At 32.1% G+C, this 14,522-nt stretch overlaps 1 protein-coding gene across 7 annotated transcripts in view; it reads left to right on the forward strand.

Moving 5' to 3' along the window:
* LOC143056263 (nephrocystin-4-like) overlaps nt 1-11,005 on the forward strand; it is a 56,303-nt gene extending 45,298 nt beyond the window's left edge. For 5 of the 7 annotated variants that reach the window (XM_076229352.1, XM_076229351.1, XM_076229355.1 and 2 more), the window contains 12 exons: nt 301-444; nt 1,538-1,742; nt 2,064-2,090; nt 3,543-3,626; nt 4,219-4,427; nt 5,081-5,307; nt 5,740-5,929; nt 6,678-6,755; nt 7,367-7,520; nt 7,987-8,102; nt 8,506-8,672; nt 9,458-11,005. In XM_076229352.1, coding sequence (XP_076085467.1) covers nt 301-444; nt 1,538-1,742; nt 2,064-2,090; nt 3,543-3,626; nt 4,219-4,427; nt 5,081-5,307; nt 5,740-5,929; nt 6,678-6,755; nt 7,367-7,520; nt 7,987-8,102; nt 8,506-8,672; nt 9,458-9,980 — 2,124 coding nt within the window. In that variant the 3' untranslated portion in view covers nt 9,981-11,005. The remainder of the gene's footprint in view (nt 1-300; nt 445-1,537; nt 1,743-2,063; nt 2,091-3,542; nt 3,627-4,218; nt 4,428-5,080; nt 5,308-5,739; nt 5,930-6,677; nt 6,756-7,366; nt 7,521-7,986; nt 8,103-8,505; nt 8,673-9,457) is intronic. The other 2 variants (XM_076229357.1, XM_076229354.1) reach the window with 2 other exon arrangements.
* Nucleotides 11,006-14,522: the final 3,517 nt, after the last annotated feature.

A 14,522-nucleotide genomic window follows, 5' to 3' on the forward strand; every position in this document is an offset into this window, starting at 1 on the left:
TACAAAGTTTAGAGAAAGTAGTCTGATTAATTACTTTTTCAAGCATAATCGATGGATAGGATAAAAATGAAAATAGATCTTTTAGTGATATGATATTATTAAAAACCTGACATGTAGTTATATGTGCATTTGCACTATTAATTTTGGAGCCCTTTATAGCTTGTTGTTTGGTGTTAGCCAAGGCTTCGTGTTGAAGGCAGGACATTGACCTTTAATGGTTTACTTTTATAAATTATTTGGATGGAGAGTTGTCTCATTGGCACTCATACCACATCTTCCTATATCTATTTGATATTTTAGGTTAAATATTATATGGATCCAATGTCGATGAAGATAGGAGAAGTCAGTTTACTTTTGTCTCATCTATACAGACAGAGGTTACATATAGATGTATGGGACGGAGACTCTCTAATGAGGATTGGCTCTGCTTCAGTGCCTCTCATGGTAGGTAACTTTAATTATTTCTGTACTTAAGGGATTCATTCATTAGGGGTGGTTCTGCTGCACTAACTGTCATGGTAGGTAACTTTAACGATTTCTTGACTTGGGCATTCCTTTATATGGATGGATCTGCTTCTGTGTCTGTCATGGAAGTTATACTCATAATAGAGATTTTCAGACAAGAACTTACAAATCCTACTTCTGACAGTGCATTCAACTATTTCCATTAATTGTCAGACTTCCCTCATAAGGGGTGTTTCTGCTTCAATGATCCTCATGATTAATTTCCTCTTTCATTGTTTCTCAGAGTAAGTAAGCTTTACTTAAATGAATGGCTCAGTGTTCCCACATTAGAACTTATTCTGTTTTGTTTATTGAAATTATGGGATCAGAACTCAGTTAAATATCTCACACTATCATGCTATGGAAAAAAGATACTTTAATTCTGCATGTTCATGATGTACAGTAAAAAAAAATGCTAGAGAATAAAGTTGTGACATTTAGGTTATTATAAGAGGTTGCATGTATTAGGCCATGGACAATTAATTGTTGGTTTCCCCTAACATGGGAAATTTTAAAAGACCCGGCAGGCAGGCTTTTTTATGCCCCACCTACGATAGTAGGGGGGCATTATGTTTTCTGGTCTGTGCGTCCGTTCGTCCGTCCGTCTGTCCCTCTTCAGGTTAAAGTTTTTGGTCAAGGTAGTTTTTGATGAAATTGAAGTCCAATCGACTTCAAACTTGGTACACATGTTCCCTATGATATGATCTTTTTAATTTTAATGCCAAATTAGAGTTTTTACCCCAATGTCACGGTCCACTGAACATGGAAAATGATAGTGCGAGTGGGGCATTCGTGTACTGGGGACACATTCTTGTTTTTTTTTTTGTCACCATGCATAATTTTATATCTATATGTTTTGTTTCTACAGCGGACTTTTAATCTTGCAAATATTTCCAACACTTTTCGTTGTCTCTGCAAAAAAAAAAAGAACCGGCGGTGAAAGAGTGACCCGGTTGGGTTAGGGGAAACCATGAATTATTTTTCCATGTCCTTACCTGATATCTATTGATTAAAGTTTTAATTCATATTTCAGTATTTATGTAGAAGTGGGCATGAAGCTGTTCAGTCGACCTTTGAACTGGATGTAGTAATGATGGAATATGATGACCCCAATCTTATAGCTGGTACCCAGAGTCAAGGTGCTCAGCCATTAGGGATCCAGTCCATGATGAAAGGAAAGCTACATTTTAGGATGGCTAATGTTGGACATTATTCTGATCCTAAAGTCAACTTAATGGGTTGGTATTTATTTTATTATGATTGAACCATTGAAGGTAAATTTTTGATGTTGTCTTGTTGTCTTGCATTAACTTTCCCAGATCAACTTCTGTTATTTATACATCAAATGAGGCTGTAAACTAACCAAGTTTTCCACCAACTATTTATAAAAGACACATGTTGTATTGACTTTTTTAATAAACTGTGATAAAGATTTAAGAAATGGAAATAATATAAATTAGATTTGAAAATGGAAGTTAATTGGTACAACATTCAAACATTCAGTCCAAAAGAATCATGATATTGTTCCTATAATGTTAAATCCTAAATTTCATTTATAGATGGCATGTTAACAAAAACACAGCAGGGTGAGGCTCTATATTACTACATTTATAATTTTATTTTTACATCCATTAGTCTAGTGTTGTGTAGATTAATATATTAAAATTTTTTCTCTATCTTTTAGTTTAAACCATATATAATTATCTTTATCTCACTCTATTTTACATCTGTTTCTAAACTAAAGTTGTCTCAGTATGTTATAAAGAAGAATCTGCCAATCCCATCCCATACCTGATCCTCAAAATATTTTGTTCCCCAATTTATACAACATTTTAACCTTAATCATATCCCATAATATGAAACATCCTCTCCCCAAAGTATACTTGTCTCATTTTCTTCATGCAAATTTTGACCCATATTCAAAGCCTTGTAGTAGACTTTTCAGTTTACTGGAAGAAAAACAAATATTTTAGAAACATATCTCAACCCAGGCAAAATGTCAGCTCAGCTTTTGGGATATTCAGCTTTCTTTTCAAATGATGACCGATTATATTTATGTAATGAATTCCGTTAAGACTCAAAATCGTCACAATAAATGTACAATGTATATATATTTTTTCAACACATAGCATTTTTAAATGCATTATTTTGTTAAAAAATGTCACTTAATTCATTCATGACCCACACCCTGATTAATTGAGTTGTTGGTATATGACCCATAAAAAGATTTTTGTTTAAAATGCAAAACTTTATTTTGCCATGATACAGGTATAAGAAGTTGTGGAATGAGTGCCATTGAGACAACTCTCCATCCAAGTCACAAGTTGTAAAATGTAAACCATTATAAGTTACAGTTTGCTTATTTTGGTCAAAATCTTATAAAAATATATCACATAAAACCAAAATCCAACCAAAATTGGAGTAAAATTAAAAATAAAACTGTTTTGACAACTTACTGCACCACTGTGTAAAAAAATAAAAAGAAAAGTGAAGTTTAGATTTGCACAATTACTATTGAATGAAATAGTATACAAGGGCGGATCCAGCCATTTTAAAAAAGGGGGGTTCCTAACCCAGGACAAAGGGGGGGGGGGGGGGTTAAAACTTCATGTCCCCATTCAAATGCATTGATCGGCCAATAAAAAGGGGGGGGGTTCCAACCCCCGGAACCCCCCCTCTGAGTATATTCATTATTGTTGCAAAAGTATTACCTAATTCTATTTTCAATTAATAGTTAATATTTAAAATATCATTTTGACTAACCCAAACTTTCAATCATTTGACAAGCAATTCAGTTTTGAATCAGTTTGTTGAACCATATCTTGAATGATCTGTAATTCATGACCTATTTAGTTTTACTTGCGTCTATCTCTACTTTAATAATACCATCTTTCTTAAATGTAACAAAGTCTAGTCATATATTGTCCAAGAGAAAGGCTGTGTTAAAATACAGATAATCTATGGCAGAATGTAATATCTAAATGTAGTATAGTTCTCTATAATCTTGTAGCTAGTCTCTCTCTATATATTATTTACAGTGTCCACTAAGTCTGCCAAAGTCATTTCAAATACAGCAGGTAACATTGCCTATCCTGGTGGCAGTCTAAATACTAATTATACAGGTAAATACACTAGTAATTATACAGGTAAATACAATCTAAATACTGATTATACTGGTAAACATTTGCAAAAAATACCAGTCGAGAGAATGGTAAATTTCCTGATCCAAAAGCAGACGGAAATTCATTCTCAAGACTGGTATTTTTTTGTAAATACCCCTCCTTAACATGATATATCTGTTTAATTACACCAAATGTTAACGTATAAACGCATTGATGATCATGATGTTACAAGCGTTGAGTCTGATAGAGTATTTTTTGGCAAAAACCACGGCAGAGAGGGTAAAAAAGGCATATCCATTTCCATATACTTGGGCGCAATTAAAAGAATGAACAATATTCCTTAGATAAAAGTAAATTGGTGAAAAATACACTGGCTATCAACCAATCAAAATCCAGCATTCTAAGATAAGGTGTAATTATAGAAAATATGTTATGAAACCACAGGTGTATTTTTAACGTCGGGAAAGGGTCAAAAGGTGATAAGAGGAATCAAACTTTTAGCTATACAACTAATTGATAGAATACTTTGTTACTCTGCACAAATTTTCTAATAACAACATATGTTTAGAAAGTTTTATCTTTTCCTGTTAAGGTATTACTCCAAAGAAGAAGGTAGCTCGAGCCCATCACATCACAGAAAGTAACAGAGAAGTAGCTGCCCTGCTTCACTCTCATCAGGACCAAGTTATAACTGAGAGGGACAATAACCGTGAGGGAGACTCAGAGAAACTGAGGAAGTTATCACGTATGGAGGCTGTCAGACAGAAGGAAGGAATAGATAATAAGTTTAATACTATTATGGTAAAAGATTTAATTATGTTGTTATAATTTTGAAATATCATTATGTGTAAAGTTTGAGTGCTAATTTCTCCTTCACATTGGGCAGATTGACCGAAATGAAATCTTACTTGATATTTATGGCATTTTATTATACCCCTTGGCTACTGAAGAGGGTGGTATACTGCTTTATCTCTGTCAACTGTCCTGTTTTTTTCTGTCCATGCCTGCTTTAATCTCAAAGTTATGATACTAGTATCATGGAGCAACTGATCAGGGTGATATAGATGGTGGGAAGGACGATAAGCTACTTTATCTCTGTCCACTGCTCTGTTTCCTTCTGTCCATCTGAACCATTAAGTTATTGTCACATTTTTCTCAGAAATGTCTAATAAGACCTTTCTGTAATTTGTTAGCAATAAATGAAAATCAGCAACCAACTACAACCACTAAATTACAGGTTCCTAACTTGGGTAGGCACTTAGAGAATGTGATGGAGTTAAACATATTTGTAAAAGCTCAACCCTCCCCTCATCTTAGAACAGTGATGTGATATGACAACATGCAAAATTGGTAACCTATTAAAAAAAGTCTATTTTACACAAATATTTTTTTCCTGAACATGGTGAAAAAAATTGTTTTGCTTTGTAATAAAACATATTTTTTAACATTCCCAGAATTATAAAACTGAGAAGCAAGAAAGAATGAGAGATTTTAAGACACTTGAGATTTACCGTAATCAAAGTAAGAAGGATGGAATCTTGAACATGCTCAGTCAGGCTATTACTACAGATCATGTGATCAACCCAGCATTTGGTAGTACAGAATTCTTTGAGTTTGTTCTTAAGAATCCTTATAATGTACAACAAACATTTACTGTGGAGTTTGATGATAAATATTTACAGTAAGTATATATTATTTTTATATTTGTACATTCTGTTGATTTAATGAAATTTAATAATGTAAATAAACGAAGATGTCGAAAAAAGTTTACGAGACACTAGCCCAATAACACATACAATTATCTAGATGTCAATGCATACTTCAACATGATGCATGTATCTGTTAAATTTGTATGCATACATTTATGGTATAAATTTCATCAACTGGAGCCAAATATTTAAAAAGTCTACGTAAGTTTGAAAAGATTTTGAACAATGTATCAAGGTTTACTCGGGTATCCAATTCAATACAAAGTTGTGTACCACCTGTAAATTGTTTTGAATCTGTTCTCACTACAGGACTCAAATGATTATTGTATATACGATAAATTGGATAATGAATAAATGTTAGATGCAGTGCTATATGACAGTAAAAACTTCCTATCTGTTTACAGTGTAATCACAGATGCTAGGGAATGGAGATACTTCAAACAATTGAATGGTTTACAGTCACCATTAGAGGAAGGCATGTTTACCAAACAAAGTAAATCTCAGTTTGCAGAGATCTTCCTTAGGCCCAAGGAGACAGTGTATATACCATTTAAATATCTGTCATTTAAGGCTGACCATACTGTTCACCCCCAGGTATGTATATTAGGGTGATGGTTATGAACCAAGATAGGGGCTTAAGTATGAAGGGAAGTTAAGGATAAGGACAGTCCCTTAAAAACATGTGGTACCAAGAGAAGGCACTTTGTAATCTTCATTTTGGATGGGTGTTTTGTTTCGTGAAAAGGTAAAAGAAATTCTCAAATTACCTCTATAGATTGGTACCCAATATACAAAGTGGCTTCCTTAGGTGCCATGTATGTTTGAAGGTTGACTGCAATAGCTCTGTAAAAGCCTTTTTTTATTTTATAATTTATTCAAACGCAAGAGTTGTCTATCTTCCAGTGGTTTCTCCTTGAAGTAATGTGTGTAGAGTTTATTTCAACAATCATATAATTGTATTTTCATAAAATGAATTGTAATTTAACTTTTTTTTGTACACCCGTTTATCATACTTCCATTTACTGGAAATATTCTGGTATACTGTTTTTTTCTGACAATATCTTTAAAGTGCTTTGAGCAGTTGTCATGAAACTTTGGTGACTGGTTTATATCTATTCAGATAACCTCCTTTTGGTTTGTCATGATTTTCTGATGATATGACATTGAGAAGTTATTGAACTTTATTCTTTGAATGCACTCATGGGACAGCTGTTTATTCATTTTATGTCTTATATTTTCCATCTTTGCTCTTTATATGTTCCAATTTGAGCTTTCTTTAGTATAAAAGTATAAATATATGTTGCATGTATGTTTGACTTCTAATTTCTATTATTTTATTCAGGGACCAGTTGATCCATTCAAAAAAAGTGAAAAGAAGATTGAAAAATCAGAGGATACTTTGAAAGAAAGTCTGATTAGGGTATTTATTTAAATATATTGTTATCAATCAATCAATCAATATTGTTATGAAAAAAATGCTTTCTTATCTTTTTTCCATAAATGTATTTGACCATTTCAAAGACATTTCTTTTATAAACAAATTACATTTCTAAATTTTTCAGATGTACATGGTCTGAAATAAACTCATTAAGACACACTTTAAATACAATATATCAATCAAGAGTGTTATTATCATATGCTTTCATTTTGACCTAGCTATGTACACAACGAGCGTTACAAACTAATTTATCACATTTTCAATATTTGTATGCCTCCACCACTAATTATTTTAGTGGCAGGGGCATATAGTCCTGTAAACAGTTTAAATTGAGACTTTCAATAATCTGCAATCAACTACAAATTACCAAACCAGCCAAAAATATTAAGATATAATATTAAAACAACCACAGCAATTACTTTTCAAAGATGGGTTTAATTTCACAGTACTCAGTTTTATTTCTTGATTACTAATTTTAAGAATATGAGTTTAATTTGAGACTTTATTTATTTTCAAACCTTCTGAAGTAATATATTTGTTTTCGAAAGGCCTGCATTATTAAAATTTGATTACCTATTACTTGTATTTTGTAGGTCCATTTTAATGGAGAAGATGGCAAGTCTGTATCTATCATGTCATTAAAGGTCCAACCTATACCTCATGTTATAGACCAGACCTTTAGATTCCATAGTCCAGAACAAACATTCTTAAAGAGGTCCATTAGAATACCTATGGACTCCTTACCTGGTAAGATTATAGTGATAATTAGATAAGTAGTTTTGTGTTTTCATGTGGTCCAGATAACGTATCTCGATTATAACAACAAAGCCAATATTATAATAAGACGATGTGGTATGATTTCCAAGGAGACAACTCTCCACCAAAGTTCAAATAACATAGCAGTAAGCAATTGTAAGTAACCTTCTAGTTGTCTACAATTAGCAAACCTATACCGCACAGCTACAAAAGGCCCTGACAAATGTCAAATAACTGAAATGAAAAAACTAACGGCCTGATTTATGTAGAAAGAAAAAACAAAAACAAATATGATATACAGCAACAAACAACAATATCTATTGAATCACAGGCTCCTGAATTTGGACAGACACATACAGAATGTTGCAGGGTTAAACATGTTTGCTGGCGACAAACCCTCCTCCTTACCTATATTTCTTTTATCAGAGACTACATTCTTATGATATATTTATTTCAGGTGTGCCTGTAGGAGGTCGAGGACTGAATCAGCTGTTTGTACGTTGTAGTGATCCTAATATTATAACAGAATGTAAAGCTACACAACCAGGAGAGCCACTTGATGTATATCTAAAGGTACACTATATTTCATATCATTATTTGTATGCCTTTTTATGGTTGTATCTGTTTGTTTTTATTACCACATCGTGGTCAGTATAATGGAAATTTATGTGGTTGTCATAAAAGTGAGAGGATTAGCTAGGTATAAAAGCAGGTTCAACCCACCATTTTCTACATTAGAAAATGTCTGTGTCAAGTTAGGAAAAGGACAGTTATTATCCATTAGTTTGATGTGTTTAAGCTTTTGATTTTGCCATTGGATGACTGACTCTGCGTTTTGAATTTTCTTCAGAGATTGGTACTTATGTTATTTTACTTTATACCAGTGGTGGTTTTTTTTAATAAAAAGGATTAGAATTTCAGATAAAAAAGATGTTGAACTGTCTCATTCATGAAATTCTCATACAATATTTTACAGGTAGCAATGGGTGCTTCTCCACAGATTAAGAGGTTTTATATAGCCATTTTCACTGATGCCTTTATGTCTAAGCCTATTCAGGTTTGGCAAGTCTACGCCCATTCTCTACAGAGAGTTGATGTCTCTTGTGTGGAGGGACAAACTTCAAGATTCTCATTACTACTCAGGTTAGTTAGCAACAAATATTGAAAATGTTGTTCTTCTCAAGATATAAAAGCCATGTGTTATGTTACCTTAGGGGTTAAAGCTTGAAGTATGAAGATTCACAGATTTGAAACTACAATGAACTAGAAAAAGGATTTTTTTTCAAATGTAACTTTTAAAGAATAGAAAAATGATGAAAAAAGTTGTATCCTTTAAAGAATTAAAAAAAGAATTAAACCTGAGAACGTATTTCACATTGAAAGTATTGACTGAACCATATCTGGTATTTTTTATGTGATTGTCTTGTGTCACATGGTAAAGATTCACAATAAATTTGCATTCAAATATTGTCCTGTTTGTTTCAGTCATTTGATATGATATTGAATTAGTGAAATGCAACATATTCAAATACTCAATGCATGGTGCTCAAAAGAATTAAAATTTGATTACATCTACATCATTTGGTATCTAATGGATAGCTGTCTCATTGACACTCATACAACATCTTCCTACTTATATAATGCCCTAAAGGATGATTTGTCAGAATTTATCAGATTTAAACCAAATTTAATCTAGTGTTAACTTTTCAACTAGAGGTCTTCTGATGTTACTGATGCTTATATTATTTGTGCAAAGCTTATAAAATCATAAGAAGTGATGCACATTGAATAAAATTACTCTGTTATAAATATTCATGATACACCCAGAGAATAAAAAATTTAGTCACTTTTATATACAGGTCAACTCATGCCTTATACTATTGTGTGACCTAAAACGTTTTAATACTATATATATTTTTCTATTTCAGGGGAACACAGTCATCTCGTCTTGTTAGATGTTTCTCATCTAATGATCAAGAAATGCAGCTGTATCCAAATGAACAATTTATGTTAGCTGCCGGTGCCGTCCATGAACTCAGTGTAGCAGTCCGTCCATTGAACGAGGGCATTAAAATCTTCCATCTGAATGTCGTAGATATTGAATACCACCAATTGATCAGAAACTGGTTGATTTGTGTTACCTGTAGATCTCCTATGATTTCACGTGTGTTTGATCTGTCGTTACCCGTGGGAGGAGGAAAGGGGAGTAGCAAGAGAATAACTTATACCAACCCCTACCCCCACAAAAAGACATTTATTCTACTCACAAATGAGCCAGAATTGTTACAGTTTAAAGAAACACGAATTGAAGTTGAAGGTGGAGCAGAACATACAATAGGATTACGCTTTGCACCAGTGATGAAAACTGGAGCATCTGAGGTGATGGTGTTTATTAATGATGAGGATGACAAGAATGAGGAGACATTTAAAATTAATGCTACTTATAGTTAAAGGGGGCATATTTATAGTTTCTCAGATGTATAGTATCAAATTAATTGTAGGTTGTTTAGATTTTTGCTAATAGTTCTCTGTTGTTATAGAAACTTACTAGATCTCTTACTTTTACAAGTGCCTAAAACAAATGATGAAGTTAAAAGAACTTGACATATATTTTAAATAGATATGCCTTTTCTAAATTAAACTCTTGTCAGGTTTTAATAGAAGTAAAGTTCCAAATGTCACATTGTGTTTTATTAAAATTAGTCATTGTATTCAGTTGAGTATATTTTAATGTAAAGCTGTAATTCAAATTTTTTTTTTTTTAAACTGGCTGCTTTTGTATTTTTTTAATGTAATATCCACTCTCTTATTTAATAAGTGTTAACAATGTAGAAGTAACTACAGTAATTTTTTAGTTTTGAAAATATAAACATTTAAGAAAGTTTTCTCCTCAAATGGTACAGTTAGAGTTTTCATTTCTTCTGTTCACCAAATGAGACATATATGTAAGCAGTAGAATGAACACCTTAAGAACCAAATTTAAATACTTTAAGGAAACAGTTTTGAGAATGATCAAGAGTTTTGTGTTTGATTCTGCTGTAATGTGAATTGTCAAGTTGTATGTGTATATTGTCAACTACAACTGTGAGCTAGGAAATTGTGAAAGTAGACTTTTTTAATATGGAATGATTTGTTAGCAGTTGTCTTTATTTTTTTATTTATTTGTAAAATATCAATTTTAATGAGTACTGGTAGCATTCCAGAAGTAACTTTTGTTGAAATTATCACTAATTGGAGAATACAGAGGTTAATATGTCTTATATTATCTGCTTCAAAATTGGAAGATTGAAACAATTTCAGAACATTGAAGGAAATATTTCATATCATTCATTTTTTGTAACTTAACTTTTACAGGTCTGACTGCCAACAAGCAAACTGTGATATTTATATTTATTTATGATATATGTAGATGAAATTAAAATATATTTATTGTGATGACTAAGAATGTCAAAATAAAATAAAATGTTTAAAAATTATGTTTATTTCATTTGTTGATGTGCACTAAGTTCCAGATCTCGTCTCTTTCGTGTATCTCTTTATCAAAAAATTGGTAAGCATTTGAACCGAGACCTAACATTGAATGATCATGTACAAGTCTTCAGATTATCAAGGAACATCAAAGAAAACATAAAGTGCTATGAAGACATTTGAAAAATACACAATAGAAATTATCCCCCCTTCTATATATATATAGATATGAGTAAAGCATCAAAATAAATGCTTTTAAATATCTTTTTTGGTCCCTTCAATGAAGTTCAGCCGATTTATTGTTTCTTCTTCTACTTGAAAGTTATGTTAAATAAAGGCAACAGTAGTATACCGCTGTTCAAAACTCATAAATCCAGGGACAAAAAACAAAATCGGGGTAACAAACTAAAACCGAGCGAAACACATTAAATATAAGAGGAGAACAACGACATAACACCGAAACGTAACACACACAGAAACGGACCAAGCATCAGACAAAACACCACGAGAATAACAAATATAACAAGAAAACCAAATACATGAATATGGGATAGACAAGTACCGTGCCACGTCTGATCTCAATATCTCAAAAATAAGAGAAAACACAAACGACTCAACGTTAAAATGCAACAGACACAGAAATGAACAATAATATAACAATGGCCATCTTCCGGACTTGGTACAGGACACTTTTAAAGGGGAATAAAAGTGGTGGGTTGAACCTGGTTTTGTGGCATGCCAAACCTCGCACTTTAATGGCAAAGTTAAATATAACATTGAAATGACAACATAATATTACAGGACTACAATACAAATAAATAGGAGAACATATCAGACAAAGAAAAACATGATTAATAGATAACAAAAAGCATCAGGTTTAAAATTCAATACGCCAAAAACGCGCCTTGTCCACACAGGACTTACAAGTGACGCCCAGATATAAAAGATCGAAAGTGAAAAAAGTACAAAGTTGTACAGCACTGGAGATAAAAAGTTGAAAAGGTTTCGCCAAATTCGGCATTGTTTTTATGCCCGGGATAAGAACATTCTTATTATATAGAACAATTCATGCTATTGCAAACAGTAAATTTTATCAAATGAATATGAAAGAGATATACATAAAGAAACTGAAGTATTAACTAATTACAGAAAACTAAACCCGAATACATAACGCCCAGATATAAAAGATCGAAAGTGAAAAAGGTACAAAGTTGTACAGCACTGAAGATCAAAAGTTGAAAAGGTTTTGCCAAATACGGCATTGTTTTTATGCCCGGGATAAGAACATCCTTATTATATAGAACAATTCATGCAATTGCAAACAGTAAATTTTAACAAATGAATATGAAAGAGATATACATAATGAAACTGAAGTATTGACTAATTACAGAAAACTAAACCCGAATACATAATGCTATTAAAGTTTAACACAGAATAGACCCACCCGAATCAGTCCAGGCGTCAACGTAATTACAAAAATGTGACGTCACATACGATGGCGAAAAGGTACAAACGTTATGCCACATTTGAATTTATGAAATTTAGAAACAGCATGACGTCACATATGAAAAACTATCAAAGTGAGATAGAATTAGGATTGATTTAAGATTATATCAGAACTAAATACTGATAATTAATTTAAACAAAATGCATATTGCAATACTTATTAATAGCAATTAACTGTAATATATATATGTCCAGTTAAAAGATACTAAATTGACATTCAACCTCATATCGAAAATAAATGCCTTGGCTAAAAAGGAAAAAGACGGACAGACAATACATAAAACACAACATAAAAAAACTAGATGTGTTGCTCAAACTCAAGTTATAAGGGGACAGAATATTGTTTTGTTATTTGAGACATATATGTCCTTAGATTTAAAGATAGGGGAAAATAATTTTGATACATTTCATGGAAGTCCGTCAGAAAAAAAGTAACTGATAAAATCACATCACATATTCTTGGAAATGTAACTACTTAGACATTGACCAGTTGCTTTTCATAATGCTGCAGTTCTAATATTGATGAAGTTCTTAAAGTTCCATTGAATAATAATGATTGCAAATGCATTAACCACATACTTTGGTAAATGATAGGATTTTTACTTTGACACAAAATAATTTGTTATCAAAAGGACTCTATAATTTCAATTACTCTTCTATTTTCAATTTTGGTAAATTTTCAGAAATCGTGAACACATTTTCAGCTCACCAGGCCCAAAGATAAAGCATCCCTCGTTTTCATCGTCTGTCATAGTAAACTTTAACAAAAATCTTCTACTCTGAAACTACTGGGCCAAATTAAACCAAACTTAGCCACAATCATCATTGGGGTATCTAGTTTAAAAAATGTGTCCGGTGACCCAGCTTATGGCTTATATCTCTAAAACCAAAGCGTCCAGAGCAAATCTGAAAAATATAAAATTGTTTATTAGGTCAAGATCTATCTGCCCTGAAATTTTCAGACCATTCAGGCAACCCATTGTTGGGTTGCTGCCCCTAAATTGGTAATTTTAAGAAAATTTTGCAGCGTTTGGTTATTATCTTGAATATTATTATAAAGATAAACTGTAAACAGAAATAATGTACAGCAAAGTAAGATCTAAAATAAGTCATCGTGACCAAAATGGTCATTTGACCCCAAAAAGAAATATTGCCTTTTATAGTCAATTTTTAATAATTTTCAAAATATTTTCCAATGTAACTACTAAGCCAAGTTCATTATTGATAGAGATAATTGTAAGCAGCAAAAATGATCAGTAAAGTATGATCTACAAGCAAATCACCATCACCAAAAAACTATTTTTTCATGAATCCATCTGTGTCCTTTGTTTAATATGCACATATACCAAGGTGAGCGAACCCAGGTTCTTTAGAGCCTATAGTTAATATAGGTTTTCTAGCCACAATATACGTTTGTAAACGTTGACCTTAATTTTTATATATAGATCACATGTATTTCGTATTTTGGTAAACTTCTGAACCTTAACAGTGAGTTTTTTTTTTGTATTTTCATATGTGAATCCTTAGTATCTTTTCTATTATTGTCCGGCAATGAACCATGGCCTTACACGAGAGAAAGAGATAATCCTTAATATAAATAATAATTTCAAAACCCAAAATTTTGTGACAGCAAATTTTATTTACACAACTTCCTTATTTCATGCTAGTACTGAAGTATTATCTACCGGGCTGGTGATATACTCGAGGCCTGTTAGCAGAGATATCGACCCAGTGGTAGTAATACGATTGACAGAACCATTTTGATGTTCACCAGATGTGCATTACAAAACATGCCTCTTCATTGATGCTCAATGCGAAAATATCTGAAACTTATTAAAAAGATGAATAGTTTACAAACAGAAAAGGACAAAAAGTAAAATCACAAAAATACCAATCTGAGGAAAATTCAAAACTAAAGAGTCCCTAATCAAATGACTAAATCAGAAGCTCAAACACATCAAACGAATGAATAACAACTGTTGCATTCATGACTTGGTATAAAAAAAAATATATAGAAAT

This window comes from Mytilus galloprovincialis, chromosome 13 (assembly GCF_965363235.1).
Source record: "Mytilus galloprovincialis chromosome 13, xbMytGall1.hap1.1, whole genome shotgun sequence".
Taxonomy (NCBI): Eukaryota; Metazoa; Mollusca; class Bivalvia; order Mytilida; family Mytilidae; genus Mytilus; species Mytilus galloprovincialis.